Consider the following 18,277-nt stretch of genomic DNA (forward strand, 5'->3'; position numbering starts at 1 on the left):
CTCAATGACTCTCATTGTTTTAGCTCTTCGTTCCTGTGACGTCCACAATCATGCCCCCTGTTCTCTTTATGTTTCATCCACTTAAAAAGCAATTTTCTCAGTCGTCTTATAAACCAATTCATCATGCCTTTGACTACAATTACATCCAGACAAGCAGCCTCATCCAGGCAAGCGCTTCCCCTCTTTCCTGTGGAGTTACAGTTTTCGGAAGAAGAACAGCATAACGGGGAACAGAGAGAAGATGGAAAAAAAAGAAAAAGAAAAAAGGATGGCTCATGCACGTCCATGACAAAGACGGAGCCAGATGAGAGCTCCCCTGCTCCCCACATGTGGACGGGAGAGTCGGGTCTCACAGAGTGTGTGAAGACAGCTGGAAAATTCCCCTGAGCCCGGCCTAATTGAAAGCTTATCATCTTCTCTTTGTGCTTCCTCAGCGGCGGGGGATCGGCGGGGAGAGCGACTCTTGTGATGAGACCTGGAGGAAATAGTTGGGAATGTTTTAAGCCGGTGCAGATCTGTCGTACGCTCGCGCTGTGAAGTGGAGCTCAGGCTGTCTGGGTGGAGGCTGGTGTGAGATCTGTCAGCATGGGGATTGTGTGTCTGTGTGTGTGTGTGTGTGTGTGTCAGTGTCTTGTGTCTTGTGCGTGCGTGGAAATGCTTTGAGTGTGCAGAGTTAATTGAATACAGTGTGTATCAAGGCTGCGTGTGTGCGTCCCGGGGCTTTGTTGTTGTGCCAACACTGCCCCCATAGAAGGCCCGACGCAGACACAGCCGAAGCCATACAGAAAGAAAGAAAGAGAGAAAGAAAGGATAGGTTGAATGAGAAGAGAGGATGAAAGAGACGAGGAACGAGCATAGATGCACTATGGGAGAGTCTAAAGAGGGAGAATAAAAGAGTGACTAATTTGAAGAAGGAAAAACAAAGCGTTTCGAAGTGAAAGCCCTTTCATTGTACATCAACAGGTGGCATTAGTTTAAGAGGGAGGAATTGTGGGTATTGTATTTCAGGTTAACCACATGAGACATCGAAAATCAGACCACCCCACAAGGTAGCATCTCAAGTGTTCAATCTTGGCCTCAAACGGGCCAAACGGTTGCCATCAGTGCCGGATAAATGAACAACGACATAGCTGGTAACAAAAAAAAAAACATTCCAAACTTCTCCTGTATTGTTTCAAACGAGTGACAACTCGCCGACGTGCGCTAACACGGAGGCTGCCAGGCCAGTGTTGGATTCCTGAACTGCGCTTTATTTACGCTCTGGGTACCACCACGTTGACAGACGAGGCATTTTCAAACCCCTGAGAAGTGTGGGTAATTGCCAGCAAGAGGCTGGCTAATGGGAGAGAAGAGGATAATTATTAAAGAGGGGGGGGGGGGGGGGCTTATTGGGAACGAGCTGCCAATGAACCGCCAGCGTTACGAGATGGAGGCAGTGGCGCGTATGGTATGTGCTGTATGAGGCTAAATAAGAAGTTGGAAGAGCAGAATTTGTCGGGTCAGAATGTGCTGGCATGAAATCGGGTCCCACGGATGTTTATGGCGTGTTTTTATTTTTCTTTCCCTGCTCGTTTGTCAGCTGATGATGTGATGGTGTCTGGGATTCTGGAGATGAATTATACCCTGTGCCTCCATGTTTAATGTTTTCACTCTCAACACTTCCACCCCGTTAAACCATAAACGACCTCCCAATCCAGACTGTTGAGCATCGAGTTTCAAAATTAAAAAACTGTCGTGGTACGCCTTCGTTTTTATAGTAAAGCGAGTAATGTTGAAGGATGGGGTCATAAATGCTCAACCTAAATCTAATGTGGGTGTGGTTTTTCTCAAGAGGGCACCTTTTTAGAGCTGAAAGACAAATGTGTTATGATAACTCTCTCCTGGAGTCACTTTTACTAAATAAACAGCAGCTGTGGAGACCAAAGTGAGACACATGTTTTTTAATTAAAATGATTAAAAACTACATTATTCGCAAACTTTACAAGCACTCAATATGGAAGCATAAACGATGCCAATACATACATAGATGAGATTCTTAAATTAACATATCAGTTTCAGATGTACATGCTTTGAGCTTAAAGGGAAATGAAAGGAGCAAGATGAATGAACATGATGGTATATGTAAAGGAAAAGGGGCATCTAGTGAAAAGAAAACCATTGAGGAAAACGTAACATTGTGCTCTTTTAATCCAACAGCAATGAAATACAAATCACTCGTACATTTTTGGCATCCTAGTTTTGCATAAAGAATGATATCGGAGATCAATCAAGACGCCAAACCTCTTTCCCATCATCCTGACAGTATTACAGGCAGTTGTGAAGATCTTTGGTTTTTTTCTTTTTAAGGAACCACACAAGTATTACCAAGTAAACATGTGGTTTCTCTAGCTGCATGATTGTTGCCCGTAATAAAGAAAGGTCCTCTTCTGTATAAAGACTCCAGAGGAGAGAGCAGGGAAACATGCTGTTCCTCTAAAGGGAGATACGAAGACATTGTTACTGATTGTTTAAAAAGAAAGAGGGATAATGCAGAAAGTCTTCATGTGAGATCTACAAAACACCTTGCATAACTTTTTTTTTTTTTATACCTGAGCTGCAAATACAAGCCTTTTTAGATCACTATTCACTTTGAAATTAAATCTCACTTTCGTAGCAAATAAATCTCTCCCAGTCATGGACACTACACCCCCCCCCCCCCCCCCCCCCCCGTGTAGAAGCGCTTTCTAGTAGATATGAGACACCTGATAGCTGCTGTAAATGCCTTCACACAGCTCGTACCCAGCAGATCTGTGCAGGCGTGTGAATTATTGGCAGAGGCATGAGCCTCTGGCACCGCTGATCAGTAAATTAGACCAGAAAAGAGAGAATCGGGGCCATAAAGGCTTCAAAGCGCTCACTGATTTTACAGAACAAAGGGACCTGTGCACAACAAGGGAAGTTTTTTTTCTTTTTGCATAACTGCCCTTGGTGCTGGTAAGAAGATACCACTCTGACCCCCCTCCTCCTCCTATCCCTTCATCCTCACACTCGTCCTCCTCCAGGGATAGAAGGATCACATGTGTAACTGCAGGGGAAAGGCCCTCCGGACAGGGGGAATGTGCACACACACACACACCTGTGGTGCCGGAATGTGTGTGTGTGTGTGTGTGTGTATGTGTGTCTAATCGTGACATCATTAATTACTTGGCGATGGATTTGTTCAAAGGACACTTAAAGTGTGTTCGGTAGATCAAGTGAAGGAATATTTTAGTTAGGCAGAGTTTCAGATATTTGTAAATACATAACCAAAAAAAATGAAAATTCAAACATAGTGCAAAAATTAAGCGCAGGAAGGCAATTAGGAAACTGTTTAAAGGATTTCGGCTCTAGATACACCATCTCACTAACATAATCTGTTGGGCGTGGTTCATAAGGAATAAAGGTTTTTAGTGCATCAAAGCTACATTGGAAGACAAAATAATTACATTAAAGTTTTTTTTTTTATAATTTAGTAGCAATATATTACACAAATTCCAAATTTATACTTAACAACAAAATAAGGCATATGTACTGTATATATATATATATATATATATATATATATATATATATAAAGGAAAGGTAGAGAGAAATGCTTAAGGATTTTGGGTATATACGCATATTTCCTCACAATTTGGCTCAAATAAATATCAAAAGTAAACCGTGTCAATCCAGTTAAAAAATACCAGACTAACTTTTTTTCAGAAAAGGGCTTGGATAAGAAATGTAAGGGAAAAAGTAAAAGAGTAGACAACAACAGGACTGAAATATTCCTGCAGAAAAAAAAAGAAACCAATTAATACCCCTCTGTGTTAGTCTTTTACATTCCTCAAAATATCAGCCATTGTCCTGTTGAAACTCGATGCACCGATAACACAGCAGAGGAGAATTCATTTCTTAAACATGTGAGTCCTGACAGATCAAAATTACTCTTCTCATGCGGCTATTGTGTTGAAAACATCCACTGCACACCGCAGCACCGAAGGCTAATGTGTCCGTTTGGATAATAAATTAGGGAGCACATGAAACAGCCCTGGATGTTTTCACAAGTGACACGATATTCAACTCTTACAGAAATTAAAGCTTAAAAGGGGCCGATTGCTACAGCAGTGCAGCCATGCCTCGCAAAGGATGTCTGAGCCGCGGGGGGGGGGGGGGGAGTAAACATCGGACCGCTCTTCTCCTCCCGACCAAGTGAGTTGGATCAGTCTGAACAGTCCGTGGGATGAATGTCTGCTGTGGTTTTCCAGTTCATCATCAGCTACTCCTGATTGATCATACCGCCATTGTCTTTTGTTCGTTTTGTCTTGTACCAGTTTACTTCAGACAAATGATCCTGAACCGTTGCTATGGCTTCTCTGGTTTTACCCTCACGTCTATTTACAGTTTCAGCTGAACATCTTCTCAACTTCTATGGCTTTTATTGTCCTTTTTCTTCTTTTTTTTTTAAGAGTACATGTTTTAGCACAGTGCAGGAGTTTACTCAACATGTACAAAATACATGGAAGTCTGGAGAGATTTGGTAAAAGTCTTTAAAGCGAGTGCCGGAGAAATAAAAGACAAACATGCAGCATTTCTATATATTTTTTTTGCTTCTTTTTTTTTGGGCTTTCAGTGTTCATGTTTTTTTGTTCATCATCCTCTTTTACATTTCCTCCCTCACCTCTCCTGCACCCTCTGATTGTCTAGCCGTCTGTCAGTCAGTAAGGCCTCCAGACGGACTCATCCAAGCGGCCTGAGGCGCTCATGGCAGTGGGGGAGTTGCTGTGGCTGCCGTCGGCCTCCACGCCCTCGCTGTGGTTGTTCAGGCCCGGGTTCATCAGGCTGTTGGTCCCTCCAGCGCCCGCGGCCCCCGAGCAGGACAGCAGGCGGGTGGGGGAGCGCTCTCCCCCGGTGTTCCCCGGCGCCACCATGGAGAACTGGTAGGATCCGGAGCCCGTGCCGTAATACAGGTAGGAGTTGGACTGGAAGTTCTGGCTTTGGTTGTTTGCGTAGGGTGGCGGCAGATAGTATCTAGAGGAGGCTGACATGCTGAGGCCGCTGATGCCGGTGCTGGAGGTGTTGGTGGAGTAGGGGAAGGCCCCCGGGTAGTTTATGCGGGGGTCTGAGAAGCGGGGGTCTGAGAAGCGGGGGTCAGTCAGCGGCGACAGAGACGGGAAGGTGGTCCTCTGGTTGAAGAGGTCTGCAGACCCTGTTGGCAGAAAGAAGGAAACAAAAGGTTAGAAAGAGTCAACTGATATTCAGCCATGAATGAAAACTGCTGCTGTGATTATGAAACAAGGGGCTCAGAGATCTCTCAATTTCTATTATTATTTTTTTTTTTAAAGCCCCCCCCCCCCCCCATCTCCAGAACAGCAAATCACTCCAAAACCCCCAAGTCCGAGCTCGGATTCCCTGCGATACGTCTGTTCATGGAAATGTTTGCTCAAAGTAATGAACTGAGACATTTCTTTGCTTAATAACAGTCATCAAGCACTGACAGCACATCATCCCACAGCCCCGTACACAAGTCTGATATGAACGGCCCCCCTCGCCACATCCCTCCAACCTCTCCTTCAAAAGGAGAGCAACGTACGTTATTTTGTCTCTCTCGCAGCAATGAAAAGAGGCATTGTCGGGGCTGTGGGGTGTTTTGTATAAACTCCGATGGCTTGTTGCTCTGATGTGCAACTCATAAATCATAGTTGGAGGCAGACGGTCACAATCGAAGACAGTCGTGGAGACGTGGAGACGAGGAGATGGAAAAAGGGAAAAAAGCAAAGGAATAGATGCAAAGAGGAAAAAAAAAAAAAAAACGAGTGTGTTTCTATGTGAATATCCTCGAAGCTAATGGGTATCACAGTCCAAGACCTGTCAGAGTTAACTGCTAAGTGTAATCTCACAGGTAACAGAGCACTGTGAACCCAGCTGTTCGTACTTCAATTTCACTGCACACTTACTGATTTACTGAGCTTACAAAGGGGGAAAAAGAGAAATCGCTCGAGGGTTTGACTTGGCAGTTTGCTTCTCTAAAATGTTGGGCCTTTGCTGTCACCAGCTTAGTTCCTTAACTTATCACTTATATGAAAACATTCACAGTATATCAGTTTCTGCAATGTTTCTACTTCCACTAATTGCTCTACATTATTATAATCACTCAGTGGTGTGAAAAAGTCAGACATGTCGTGTCTTCGTACTCGTGACACTCAAGATATTTTTGAAGGTGAGCTGGCCAACAGTCACGCAGAAACACTTTTGTTCTTTAAACGCCCTCGACCTGGTTGTACAATGACGAGGCAGAGTTCGTCATACCTGATGTCAGCACACACCTGCTGCTTGTAACCACACACACACACACACACACACACACACACACACACACACACACACACACCTCTCCGTCCGTGGTCTCATTCGTTTGTCCGCGTCTGGCATTCATGGGTCCAATGCGGCCACATGACTGCAAAGTGTAAAATGTGGATTTGGATGGCAGAGAAAAGAGAGCTTGTATTTGTGAAAAAAATGCAAGCGCTTGCACGCCATAGCCCTGAGGGGGGAGAATGCCAAACTTGCGTGCCACAGTCTCGTTGAAATGTCTTTTCCCTATGTCTGGAGAACTGGGTCCATTTTCAGCTGAAACCTGTTCCTTTGCAATTTCCATGGCCCATGCTATTATTTTTTTTTGCAACAGCACACTTCTGCAGTTGAATTTCCTCTTATTTTTGGGATGAGGGAGTTTGGTGGTGGTGGGGGGGCTGTTTCTTTTTCCAGAGTCTACCAGGCACCGGAGTCGGGCTCCGTATCTGATTTCACGCGAGGAAAATCCGAGCCTTCAGCTGCTGTTGATTCGGGTGAAGTGGAGTCGGCCCACTAATTCCTACCGGACTCCCTTGCTCGTTCTCTCTCTCTCTGTCTCTCTGTCCCTCCATCTCTCTCTCTCTCTCTGTCTGTGCTAAATTTAGGCTTCAGGGTGAAGCTGGGGGAGGGCGGACGTGTGGCGCAGGGACTTTGATGGCTCTGGCTGCTGCGGCCCACCCCGCTCACCATCTCCATTTAATTGGAGCCGGTGGAAACGTGTCGGCTAAACTGCGGTGGGCATCGACTCCTGTGTTCTGTCAGGGGAAACTGGACTGGACACTTATCACAACACCTTAATGGGCTTGTACAGAATCAAGCAGTTGGCTCTGCGCCAGGAGGAGCCTGCTACCACCTTAAAACTCTCTCCAGCACAGTAGCTCCCTCTGGAGGAGAGGGCTGAACAAACTGTTTTGTAATTGAGAAGCAGAGTTTTTGCCGTCTGCTTTTTCTCTCCCTTTAACCATGTTGCATACCTCACTTTGTCCCCACCCTCCCCCCACCCAGTATAAGTACAGGCCTCGCTGTTGTGGCTGTGGTAACGGTGGTGTATCTTTGGCAGAGAGGGGTCTTCCTAACTGAGCCTGGTAGTAGCTGCCTGTAACCTCTGCGGCCCGAAACCACACATGATCTCCATTAGGCTCATCTGAAACGTGTTGACTAAATTGCAGGGACAGGAGAGGGGATGGACCCCAGAGGGCTAGCTGGCACAGTCTGCTGTCTGTGATGTTCCCAGTCTACGTAGCGGGTAGCTGGGAATCGGGGCTTTTATAGAGAACATAGTGTTCCAGTGCTCCTTTTCCTCCTCGAGCTCTCGAGCACAGCGCCCCGCTCTTATTTTAATTCTGCAACGCCGAGGGTGGAGTCATCCTCCTCCTTTCTGCTCAGCTCAAGAAGTCCACTAGTCCACAGTCAAGCGTGCAACCCAGATACGACCGGAGGTTTGCCTCATTTGCGTACGGGGAGAAACTGATTTTGGTTGTTAACATAAGGGCAAGTTTGAGGCGGTCATGTCTGTGTACGTAATGGTGCGCGGAGTTATGTGTGTTTGTGTGTCTGTGTGTGCACGCGTGTCCGCATGTGGTGGACTTGGCGATGGGGAGATGCAAATACAGGCGCTCACCTGTGAAATGTTTACTCGGGCTTGATGCAAACTGTGACGGCCAGCGCCGAGGGAATGGTGTCTCAGGCAAATAAGTGGAGGGGGAGGAAACGAGAGTGGGCCCGTCCGGCTACGCACACTGTGCGCCGAGATTGTTTTCCTCATATCATCGGCAAAGAAGCGTGGCAGCTCCTCTTTCCGAACTGGTTTGGGTGGTTTCGAACGCTGCATGCCATGAGGATGAGCAATTATTGTTAACAGGGCGATGGTGACGAGGCAACTCGATGCAAAGGTAGAGCTGCAGCGCGGGCCAAATAATAGGAGACCCAAATGAACACAAATGATCTCCAGGTGTTTATTTAAGCACCAAGGCTTTGGGGCCGGAGCATCATGTCGAATGCAAATGATAATCACCTCTGTACTGTGGCACCATGGTCGACAGCCCCAAAGCCTCATCCATGTGCGGCACCTCATCATGTGAGCACAGAGGATTTTGCATGTCGCCGACTTGTGACATGCAATACAAGCAAGGGTAAAGGAAGTTTGTGATTACAAAAAAGAAACCTGAGATTTTCCTAATGCGTCGACAAACAAGGCGGCGTGATGATTAATATGTTTGTTTGTTAAGTAAATTCTGTTCTATGAGAGATATGATACTTCCTCGTAAAGCCGCTGACGCAATGTGTGTTTTGCTGACCCCGGACTGTGTGCACTGTTATTGTAAGGATAAAGGCATTTGAATACAAGTAGCATCATAATTCATTACACTTTCTTACATCTCCGTCATGTTTTCTTTAGGTCCCGGCATTTCCAGTTTTATGCTGCAATGCCTCCAACATTTACTATCCATGGTGGTCGATCACATTTTTTCACACCATCATGAACGTTTTGCTCCGCAGTGAACCTCTCGCTAGAAAATGCCTCGCACAAGCAGTAACACATGTAAATATGTTATTCCTGTGTCTCAATACTCTGCTTCAGGCGTCGTGTTATTTTTTTGCTGAATGGCAGAAAAGAGAACAAGCTCACTGAGCTGAATCCAAAAGTTTTTTTTTTTTTATTCTTTTCTACTGTATGTGTGTGTCTGTGTCCTCAGTGCAGTGTGAGCGGATGACTCAGCACGCCTAGTGTGGTGTGGTGGTTTCCAGGATAGGGGACAGACTGAGGGGGCTGTTAGACAGCAGCAAGGGTCCAAATCGCCAAGAAACAAATGAAAGAAAGACAGAGTGGGAGAGAAGGAAGACGAAGGCAGGGTGGTGGCGTTTTAGGAATGTTCTGGGGTGTAGTAGGGCCCTACGGGCGAAACAGACTCGAAAATTGTCACACCGAATGGCACACCCTGTGTTATGCCAGTCTTTCCCGCTTCTCCTCTTTAAGCATTGTGTGTTTTAATTTGAAAGGCCGGCGGAATGTCTAATTAGAAGAGATTAGTTTTGGAAGTCTTCAGTTTGTTCTTCAAGTGTACCATTTTGAAAGGTGTGAAGACTTTGGCAGTACACAGAGCCTCAATTATCTCCTCTGTATTTTTCGAACCTGTTTGCGCGCACTTGGTATTTAAGGGCCATTGCTTGCTAGTGACCGCACCCCTCGACGCTGCTCTTTGATTGGGCCGCGCGTGATGATTATGTCTCGGCAGCTAACGAGCACCCATCAAAACAACTTTCTCATCGACACACACACGCACACTCGCACACATGCAATTCACATTCGATTTGTTGTCAAATTGGGACAGCTGAGCTTTACTCAAAGAAAAAGGTAAAAGAGAGGCTTGAAAGAGTTGCCAAAAACCATAGTTACACAGACGCCTGTGGCATAGTAAAACAGTCAGGAAGAAGGGCATTGCGGTGTCTCACCTGGCCATGGTCTCAGGTCCTCTTCCACCTTGCATGTCTTCAGAGCGGGGGCGTCCATTTGCTCCTGCCACAGGGCTGGTGTAACAGACAATATGAACAATAGGTGAGCACTAGGATCTGCTTATTAGGAATAAGTCAGTGGAGTCTGTGCAGGAATGCAAAATCTTTTCTTTTTTTTTGTGGAACTCAGAGAAAATGTGCTGGTTGTATACGTGCACAGGGTGAGGAAGTCACTGCCTGCACCATAGAAATCTCAAGCACGGTCCAAAAACATCTCCCCATGACAGACTTGTCAAAACTGTCTTGACATCTGGCGGTTTGGAGATGTGTCTTCCTGTCACAGGTCGGCCTCTGCTGACTGAGCAGCGAGGACTGGGAAAGAGGAGGGGCGGGGTTTTTTTTTCTCACCCAAGTGAGACCCGGCTTGGAAAAACATGCCTGGTGGGTGCATGGGAGATATTTTTGGGTCTTTCAAGGCGAGACACCGGAGGGGCCCAGCGGAGACCTGTGAAGCGCAGGACACTCTGGACACTGTCAGGAAGCGAAGGAGGGTCGTGGACCCGCTGGCCCAGCGCGTGGGACCCTGCTTCACACTCCACGGCAACACCGCAGGAGGGCTGAACACAAACGGGGGCTGTTTGCTCTCGGGTCTGAGACGGTGCAGTTGTTACGCGACTGCTAGCACGGAGCTCTGTGGACGCGGGGCAGTCTCAGTCTGCAAGCCTCTCCGAACACTGTTAGATTGTTCCAAACTTTTTTTTCCTCAAATGCATATCAATGTTTAAGACAAAAACCTGCATATTATAGAATCCATTTTTAACCCGTGGAGCTCTGCTTTTTAACGACCGCAGCAGGCAGCCATGTGGTATCGCTATGACTCTATGCCGTTTGCTGTTGAGATACCGCAATATAGTAAACTCCTAACCTCCTGTAGTGGCAATTAGGGCGGAGAAGGATGCCAGAAGCACAGAGGAGGGGGGGGGGGGGGGTGTAGCGCTGGGCTGTTCACCTATAGCCGCACTGGGCTCGGCATGTGTAAGATCTGTGCTTCCCCTGGAGCTCCTCCACTTCCTCTGCAAAGACCCAAATCAGCACTCAGTCACCGAGAGGTCCCGCACTATACCTCACAATGGCAAATTCTTACACATAAATGGCCTTATTCAGAGAGGCTTGCAAGCAGCTGGTGCGATTCGCTCAAGAAAATAAACATTGCCTTCAAATATTTTGATTGGCCAGCAGACAACGTCAATACCAGAGGCACAGATTACCCCTGTTAATAAGAGGGCCGGCCCCCCCCTGGGCGGAGCCGAGGAGGTGGGGGGGGGGGGCGCATGGGCAGAAGCAGCGACTGCGTCACTAATAAGCAGCTTTGGGTTGGTGCCAGCCATAGTTTTTTTTTTTTTTTTTTTTTTTTTGGGCCGGACACAAATAAACACATGCACTGGTTTTTGAAGTGCATGTGTAGATGAAAGGGCTGGCTGAGAGGATGTTTGAGCCAAGATGGCGTCCATCCTCGTGACTCCGGATCCAGCAACGCCTCTGAGACATGTAAAGCGCCTGCCGTAATGAAGCGTGTCATTGAGACACAGTGAATGCCGGTCCTTGTGCTGGCTTCCTGTTTCGCTTAGGCCTTAGGCGTCGCAACGGGGAGAGAATGTGAGAGAGCAGGCAGGACAGAAAGAAAGACGCCAGCGAAGGGAAGGAGGGAGAAAGGGAGCGTGTTAGAGAGGGGAGGAACACGGCCTTGGCTCAGCTATGTGGGACATTTGATATGTCTTTTGGGCCCTCACTTATAACGTGAGCAAAAACAAACACATGGGGCTGAAAAATCCTATGTTCTCTTTGAGAGCTCGTCGTCCTCCCACCCTTCCCCTCTCCACAGACTCAATAGAGACTGTTCATGGCACACATGTAGTTTCTGTAATTGCTGAAATGTAAAACTCAGCCGGACTCTGATGTGAAATTATAACTTACACAAACGGTTGAGTCTGGTAAAAAACAACTTGCTCTCACTTCTCTTTTTCTTTCTTTTTTTTCCACCAAGGAGGCGGCTTCAAAAGATTTTATTTTTTTTTTGTCGAAGAACAAAAACATTTTCAGTTTGAATTATTCATCTCGGGGTCACAAAAAGAGAGTAACCACAAGTGAAGCTTTCAGGCACCATAACAAATAAACTTCGCGGCAGCCATTGACATATTATGTAAATAGTGGAGTGCAGAAGTAAAACAGAGTGTCTAAAGGACCGGTCCAGATTCCTGCTCCTTTTGGTTGTATTGGCCTCAGAGGGCCAGCTTCCTGCTCGGGTTTGGCAGAAATCAGCATGAAACCCAACTAGCGTGACGGCTCTACTCTAAAGTCCACACCACAGCTACCTGACGGTGCTAATTTCCTGTCTCGCGCTCGCTTCTAATTGGCTGATCATGTCATTCTGGATGTGTGAATTAGTGTGTGCCTCTCAGCCGCGGCGGTAGCAGAGTGCCGCCTCGAACCTGGGGGGGCCGGCCGGCTTGTTTATGTGGTGTAAACAGTGTGGTCGCTGCGGACGAGGCGGGAGGGGCACTGCTGCATCGGGCCGGTCCTCCATCAAACAGGACTTTCTCAAGTTAAGTCCAGTCCAGAGGCCGCGGCCTGAACATACTGGACAACAGGGCCAGAGCACAGCTGCGGCAGATGTGTGCCAGTGGAGCAAGGAGGAAGCCAGAGGTACTAACATTTGTGGAAGTGTCATAAATAAAAAAGTTTTGCTTCTTTAGAATAGGACTTTAAAAAAAAAATTTAAATGAATTATTTCTGCAAGATACTACTGACCACCACATGGGTCACACATTCAAACAGAGCAGTGCACACACACACACATTTGGGCCCTCATCAAAGCATCGAGCACTTGACTTGATGGCGGAACGTTATGCTAGTATCTGATACTCGTCTTCAGAGAGGAACACACAGGTGTTGGAACAAATAACATGTTAAATGATACCGCCTCAAAAGTGCCAGGACTTTTTCTTTTTTCTTTGGATGATTAAATTGATACTTTATTCCCCCCCCCCCGCCCCCCCCCTCTCACCATAAAAACACATTTAAGTTAAAGGAGCCGCCTTCGTCTGGGCTGTCTGTTAGAGGCTGTGCCAGGGGCTGTTGAGTTTTGTCTGCATTTAAAATGGAACGAGGTAAAACTGGAATCCGTTCTCCACTTTGAAGAAAATCTAATTTTCTACCATCGGTTTGCTTGGAAAGAACTGTGTATTATAAACGCAATGTCACAGTTAGAAGTTAAAGGACGAACTCCAGTCCACTCTGTACGAGAGCAAGAAGAAAAGAAACTGCCACCCACAAACACATAGTATACACATGTACCTCACTTGAGGTTTTGAAAACCAGAATAACAATTTAGTACTTGATTGTCAGAGAGTCAGATTTGCTTTACTGTACTAGTTGAACCGCGCATTGTCAACCACACACACACACACACACACACTCCCTCCACCCCTCGCTGAGAGTCATTCCACATGTCTAGCAGGCTTACCTGTGGCCACAGGAGAACAAAAACAAGCAGCGAATGCAGCGTCTGCCAGCGTGCAGGATTCCTGTCACTGCATGCACTGTAGTGAGCTCTTAATTACCCTGTCTGTCTGGGGCACCAGCGGAGAAACTTGCAACACTAGCACACTATTGTGTATGTGTGTGTTTTTGTGTGTTTTCAATGTGCCTATGGTGCAATGGAGATTTAAGAATCCAGGGTAGCATTGAGCAGATGCCTGGAGACGCGTCATGTTGACAAGAAAACTGAGACAGTATTTCATTGCTCAGACAACAATATGAAGCAAGGAGGCTTTAGGAGGAGATGACACTGTATTCTTTTTTTTCTTTTAGCTTTCTTCAAGGGGAGAAATACAAGTTTCCAGCCCCCGGATAATGGAAAACATCTTTTGTAACATCGAGGCGGGAATCCGTGTAATTGTAACGTGTTGATGGGCGATCAGTCACCCAGCAATTCCCAAACAAACAGGCCCCGGGATTTAAAGTATCTGCAAAATACAACAGCGCCTGGCAGGGCTGCCAAAAGCAGTGTGTGCTGTTGATATGTAAACACCTCCCTGTGTCTCTGAACGGGATTTATTACAACAAGTCTATTTATGTTTGAGCTTCGCTTGTAATGCCGTGGTGTTGTTGCCTGCTTGCGATTCCTACGCATACGGGAGCGACATATATATATATATACGCTTCCAGCCCGCCGCTCAGACGCTCCAGCGGATAGATGAGGTGGGAGGGAGAAGGGCCCGCTGCTCTGTTATTTAATTATTTTTTACCGCTCCTGCCCTGCGGTGTGCCGTCATGATGGTAATGCCACAGATTAAGGTGTGTGGTTTTTACAGCCCTTCCCCTCGTCTGTCTCACACACTCCTCGTAGACGGCCTCCAGTCACTCCAGTCAGTGGCAGCTGTAACGTCAAGCTCAAGGCCTTATACCGTCTCTGACAGCTCTAATGTTATGTTAAAGTGTGTGTGTGTGTGTGTGTGTGTGTGTGTGTGTGTGTGTGTGTGTGTGTGTGTGTGTGTGTGTGTGTGTGTGTGTGTGTGTGTGTGTGTGTGTGTGTGTGTGTGTGTGTGTGTGTGTGTGTGTGTGTGTGTGTGTGTGTGTGTTGCAGCCCTTTGAAGCCTGTGACGCTCTAATTCTTGGCCTAATCCCGTGTGAGGCAGACGAGAGCAGAGCAAAGAGCTCCTCTTCGTCTGCTGTCTGGACCAAGTCTGTACACCTCTCCCTGCTGATCGGAGCTAACCCCCCCCGCCCCCCGCATTCAAGTCAACACTCAGAAACTTAAATCTCCCCGTATAAGCCTAGCTGCAGGGGGCTTTTTATTGGCAGACAACCTACAGAGCTCACGCCAAACTCAAACCCATCAGAAAATTATCATCACAGTGGCTGTATTGTGTTGAAGCGCCGCAGTGTTTATTTTCAGCACAAGTAGTCATTGGGGTTTCTAAAATGGCTGAGATGTTCTCTCCTCGGTACAGGCAGTGCGAGGGAACGAAATCAATATCATCGGTCAGTAAGGACGGGGGGGGGGGGGGGGCAAAATATCCTTTGTTTTCGGCAGTCAGCAGTCATACTGGTGACTCAGCGCTGGCTAAGCTGAGCACAAGGCCAAACACTGGTGAATGGCTGCGACACACGCTGATAGAGGTCCACCCACACACGGCCCAGAGCTCCCAAACAAGCCCTCCTGTACACAGCAACATGCTGATACAAAGGTAATGAGATTCATTAGCTAGCATGAGAACTAGAGAGTGGGTGCGTGTGTGTGTGTGTGTGTGTTTAGTCTGTATCCTGTTAAAGAGGCTCTGACATATGACGGAGAGTGAACACTCATCCTCACTCCAAGCATCACCCACACAGCTCTCTACACACACACACACACACACACAAACGCATAAAACAAACCCCCTGCCCTTCATCGCACCACCTCAGTCTGGGTCTCAGCCCCCCCCCCCCCCCTCCCCCACCCCAACACATTCGACCAGTCTGAGAGTGACGTGATTGCCAAGGTAGCGGGCGGCTGTTAAATTCCTGAGGCTGTAGCGCGCGGTGTGCGGAGGCCAGCTCCAGCACCGAGGCCAAGCTCGGTTGGCAGCACCCGCCATGCCACCTGGCCACAGACTCAACCCTGCACGCTGTGGGGCCCGGACCCACCAACGCAGGGCATCCGGGGACAAAACTGACACGAGCTTCCCCTCGGACGGCCAACACACATAACAGCCCCCAGATATGTGGAGCAGAACTCAAAAGCCCAGCGTGGCGGAAACGCACACGAAGCGCTCTTGGCTCAGTTTACTGCTGGGTGAACTCCACACACTGTACTGTGTTGATGTTTAACAGATTGGTGTTATGGATTACTTACCCTCTGGCCAAATAAAACCAAATATGTTTGTTTTGTTGAAGGAGTGATTTACTTCTAAGTAATGGCGGTTAATGTGCGCGTACTTTACAGTGCAGCGGGGGATGTTGGTTGGTTGTGGTTGTATGTATTAGTGGTCCTCACCTTGTGTGGTGCATATGGGGCGGGGATTATTGTTCACCGGGCCTATCCGCATAGACCGCTGGTAGCGCTCGATCTCTGACAGCCTGTCCGAGAACTGCATCTTCTGGGGGTCTTCTATCTTCACTCTGTGCCCTGAAACAGCGACATGAGGAGGACGGGTAAGAGAGAAATCAAGGACTTGCCAATTTACCACCTACACAACCAGGAAAATGGCACAAGATGGCACTTTATATTTCCAGCGTTTGTACAAAAATAGCAAAAACAATAACAAGAGTCCTATTGGAAAACCTTTCCCTCTTCCAAATTTTTTGACAAAGCCGGGCAGTTTCTAATGTCCTGGCAAAAAAAAAAACTTCTCTTCGCGTGTCTAAACTGTAATCAGTGTAAAATCAACTTGGACCATGACGTTCCATCAATATCCTCCGCCGTATAATTCACAAACACTCGCACAGGATGAAATTATATAAGGGAGGGGAAGAGACACTGTCACCATGTTTTCAGCTTGCAAACACAAAAATATTATTAGAATGTTAGCAGACCTTGACATACATCGACTAGACGCTAAGTGTTACTCAAACTGCACCTGCTGCCGCGTCATCCGCAGATAACAATAGCGTAAGTGGTTGAAAATAATTTGTGCGAGAGAAGGCTGTTTCCCCTGAACCTGAAGTCAAGGAAATAATGAACTATGAATTGTGACATTAGGCCCTTCTATGAACTGCTGAAGCTTAGTGATCTTTATCTTGCCACCTTTAAAAAAACAAACCAAGAAAGAAGTGAGTAGATTTGCCCCCAATAACCATCCCTCTCTCGCTCTCACACCCACACCCACATTCAGATCTGACTGACACAGCACTTAGTCAGAAGGAACCACCCAGACGAGGCTACCAGACCATATAGTCATCAGTCTTAAACATAACGGATAAATGTGTGTGTGTGTGTGTGTGTGTGTGTGTGTGTGTGTGTGTGTGTGTGTGTGTGTGTGTGTGTGTGTGTGTGTGTGTGTGTGTGTGTGTGTGTGTGTGTGTGTGTGTGTGTGTGTGTGTGTGTGCAGGATGTGAGAATAAGTGAGGCATATCTGCTGCATCTCTTTTTATCCAGACCACGGAAAACTAACCAACACACTTAGCGCCCTTATCACTTTGATGTCCCGTTCAGGGAGATGGTAAGAAGAAAAAAACCTCTGTACATGCCTTTTATGTACACACACGTACGCAGACATGTACAAATACACATGTTCACACACACATACGCACGCACGCACGCACACACACACACACATGTGCTGTACATGTGAACACACGTTAAATGTCAGACGTGAGTCCGGATGAGGGCTATGCCTCTAATGGGAGGAAGAGATTTTAATGTAACTATCAATGCACCAAAACTGTGTGTGAACCATGTATACATTCTGTGGTTTTCTTCCTAGCATCTCTACAGAGTAGCCTAATGTGAAGTAATGGCTGGATTTGAATATTTTATCACTATATAAAGGGGGCAAGGCAGACGGGCCAATATGGATTTTGCCCGTCCTTTCTCTCCACTGACCCATGGGCAATATATCTTCCCTCGGAGGCTGACCCATGGGTAAAGTTTCCTCTCGTTTACCGCTCTGTCCATTTGTTTGTGCCCACCGCCTCCCCTCCGTCCTCTCTTTACGAACTGTATAGAAATATCTGGAATTGACAGCCCCCAACACACACGCACACAGATGCACAAAAGGGTAGGCGGCCGTGCATTGATGCACAGACACAATGTCTGAACAGCAGGCAGTTACTGAATACAAAACCCCTCCTGTCCAAAGCCAAAGGGCAGCACAGAATGCTACGATTTATTTCATTCACACCCACTGATCAACAAATCCCTTGTACTTTATGTGTGTGTGTGTGTGTGTGTGTGTGTGTGTGTGTGTGACAGAGAGAGAAAGAAATATGTCAGAGTGGAGACGGCAATGCTGTTGCTGCTCTCCAGTTGTTTGTTTTGCTGAGCATTAAGGACGTTGGAAGCCAAAGGAAAGGACTGTGTGTGTGTGTGTGTGTGTGTGTGTGTGTGTGTGTGTGTGTGTGTGTGTGTGTGTGTGTGTGTGTGTGTGTGTGTGTGTGTGTGTGTGTGTGTGTGTGTGTGTGTGATTCCACCCACCCAGTTTACTCCGTGCCGTTACTCAGAAACATGGGTGGACACACGCCGACACAAACTCTGTAATATCTTTTTTATTCACACTCACATGTGGTGAGTCTGCCTTCTCTTTAAACACTGATGGAAGGAATGAAGGTCTGCGTTCTCACTCTCTCTCTCTCTCTCTCTCTCTCTCTCTCTCTCTCTCTCTCTCTCTCTCTCTCTCTCTCTCTCTCTCTCTCTCTCTCATACACACACACACACACACACACAGGCTCCATCATCCACATAGACACTGTGGCTACTGTCTGCTCCAGG

General features: G+C 47.1%; 1 protein-coding gene across 3 annotated transcripts in view; it reads right to left on the minus strand.

Moving 5' to 3' along the window:
* Positions 1-3,229: 3,229 nt before the first annotated feature.
* runx3 (RUNX family transcription factor 3) overlaps positions 3,230-18,277 on the minus strand; it is a 29,288-nt gene continuing 14,240 nt past the window's right edge. Inside the window, exons 4-6 of one of the 3 annotated variants that reach the window (XM_076108196.1) lie at positions 15,845-15,976; positions 9,808-9,882; positions 3,230-5,209 (exon numbers count right to left, since the gene is read on the minus strand). In XM_076108196.1, the coding sequence (XP_075964311.1) occupies positions 4,719-5,209; positions 9,808-9,882; positions 15,845-15,976 (698 nt within the window). In that variant the 3' untranslated portion in view covers positions 3,230-4,718. The remainder of the gene's footprint in view (positions 5,210-9,807; positions 9,883-15,844; positions 15,977-18,277) is intronic. The other 2 variants (XM_076108198.1, XM_076108197.1) reach the window with 2 other exon arrangements.

Source organism: Anarhichas minor, unplaced genomic scaffold (assembly GCF_050575085.1).
Source record: "Anarhichas minor isolate MPS153535 unplaced genomic scaffold, ASM5057508v1 ptg000040l, whole genome shotgun sequence".
NCBI classification, from domain to species: Eukaryota; Metazoa; Chordata; class Actinopteri; order Perciformes; family Anarhichadidae; genus Anarhichas; species Anarhichas minor.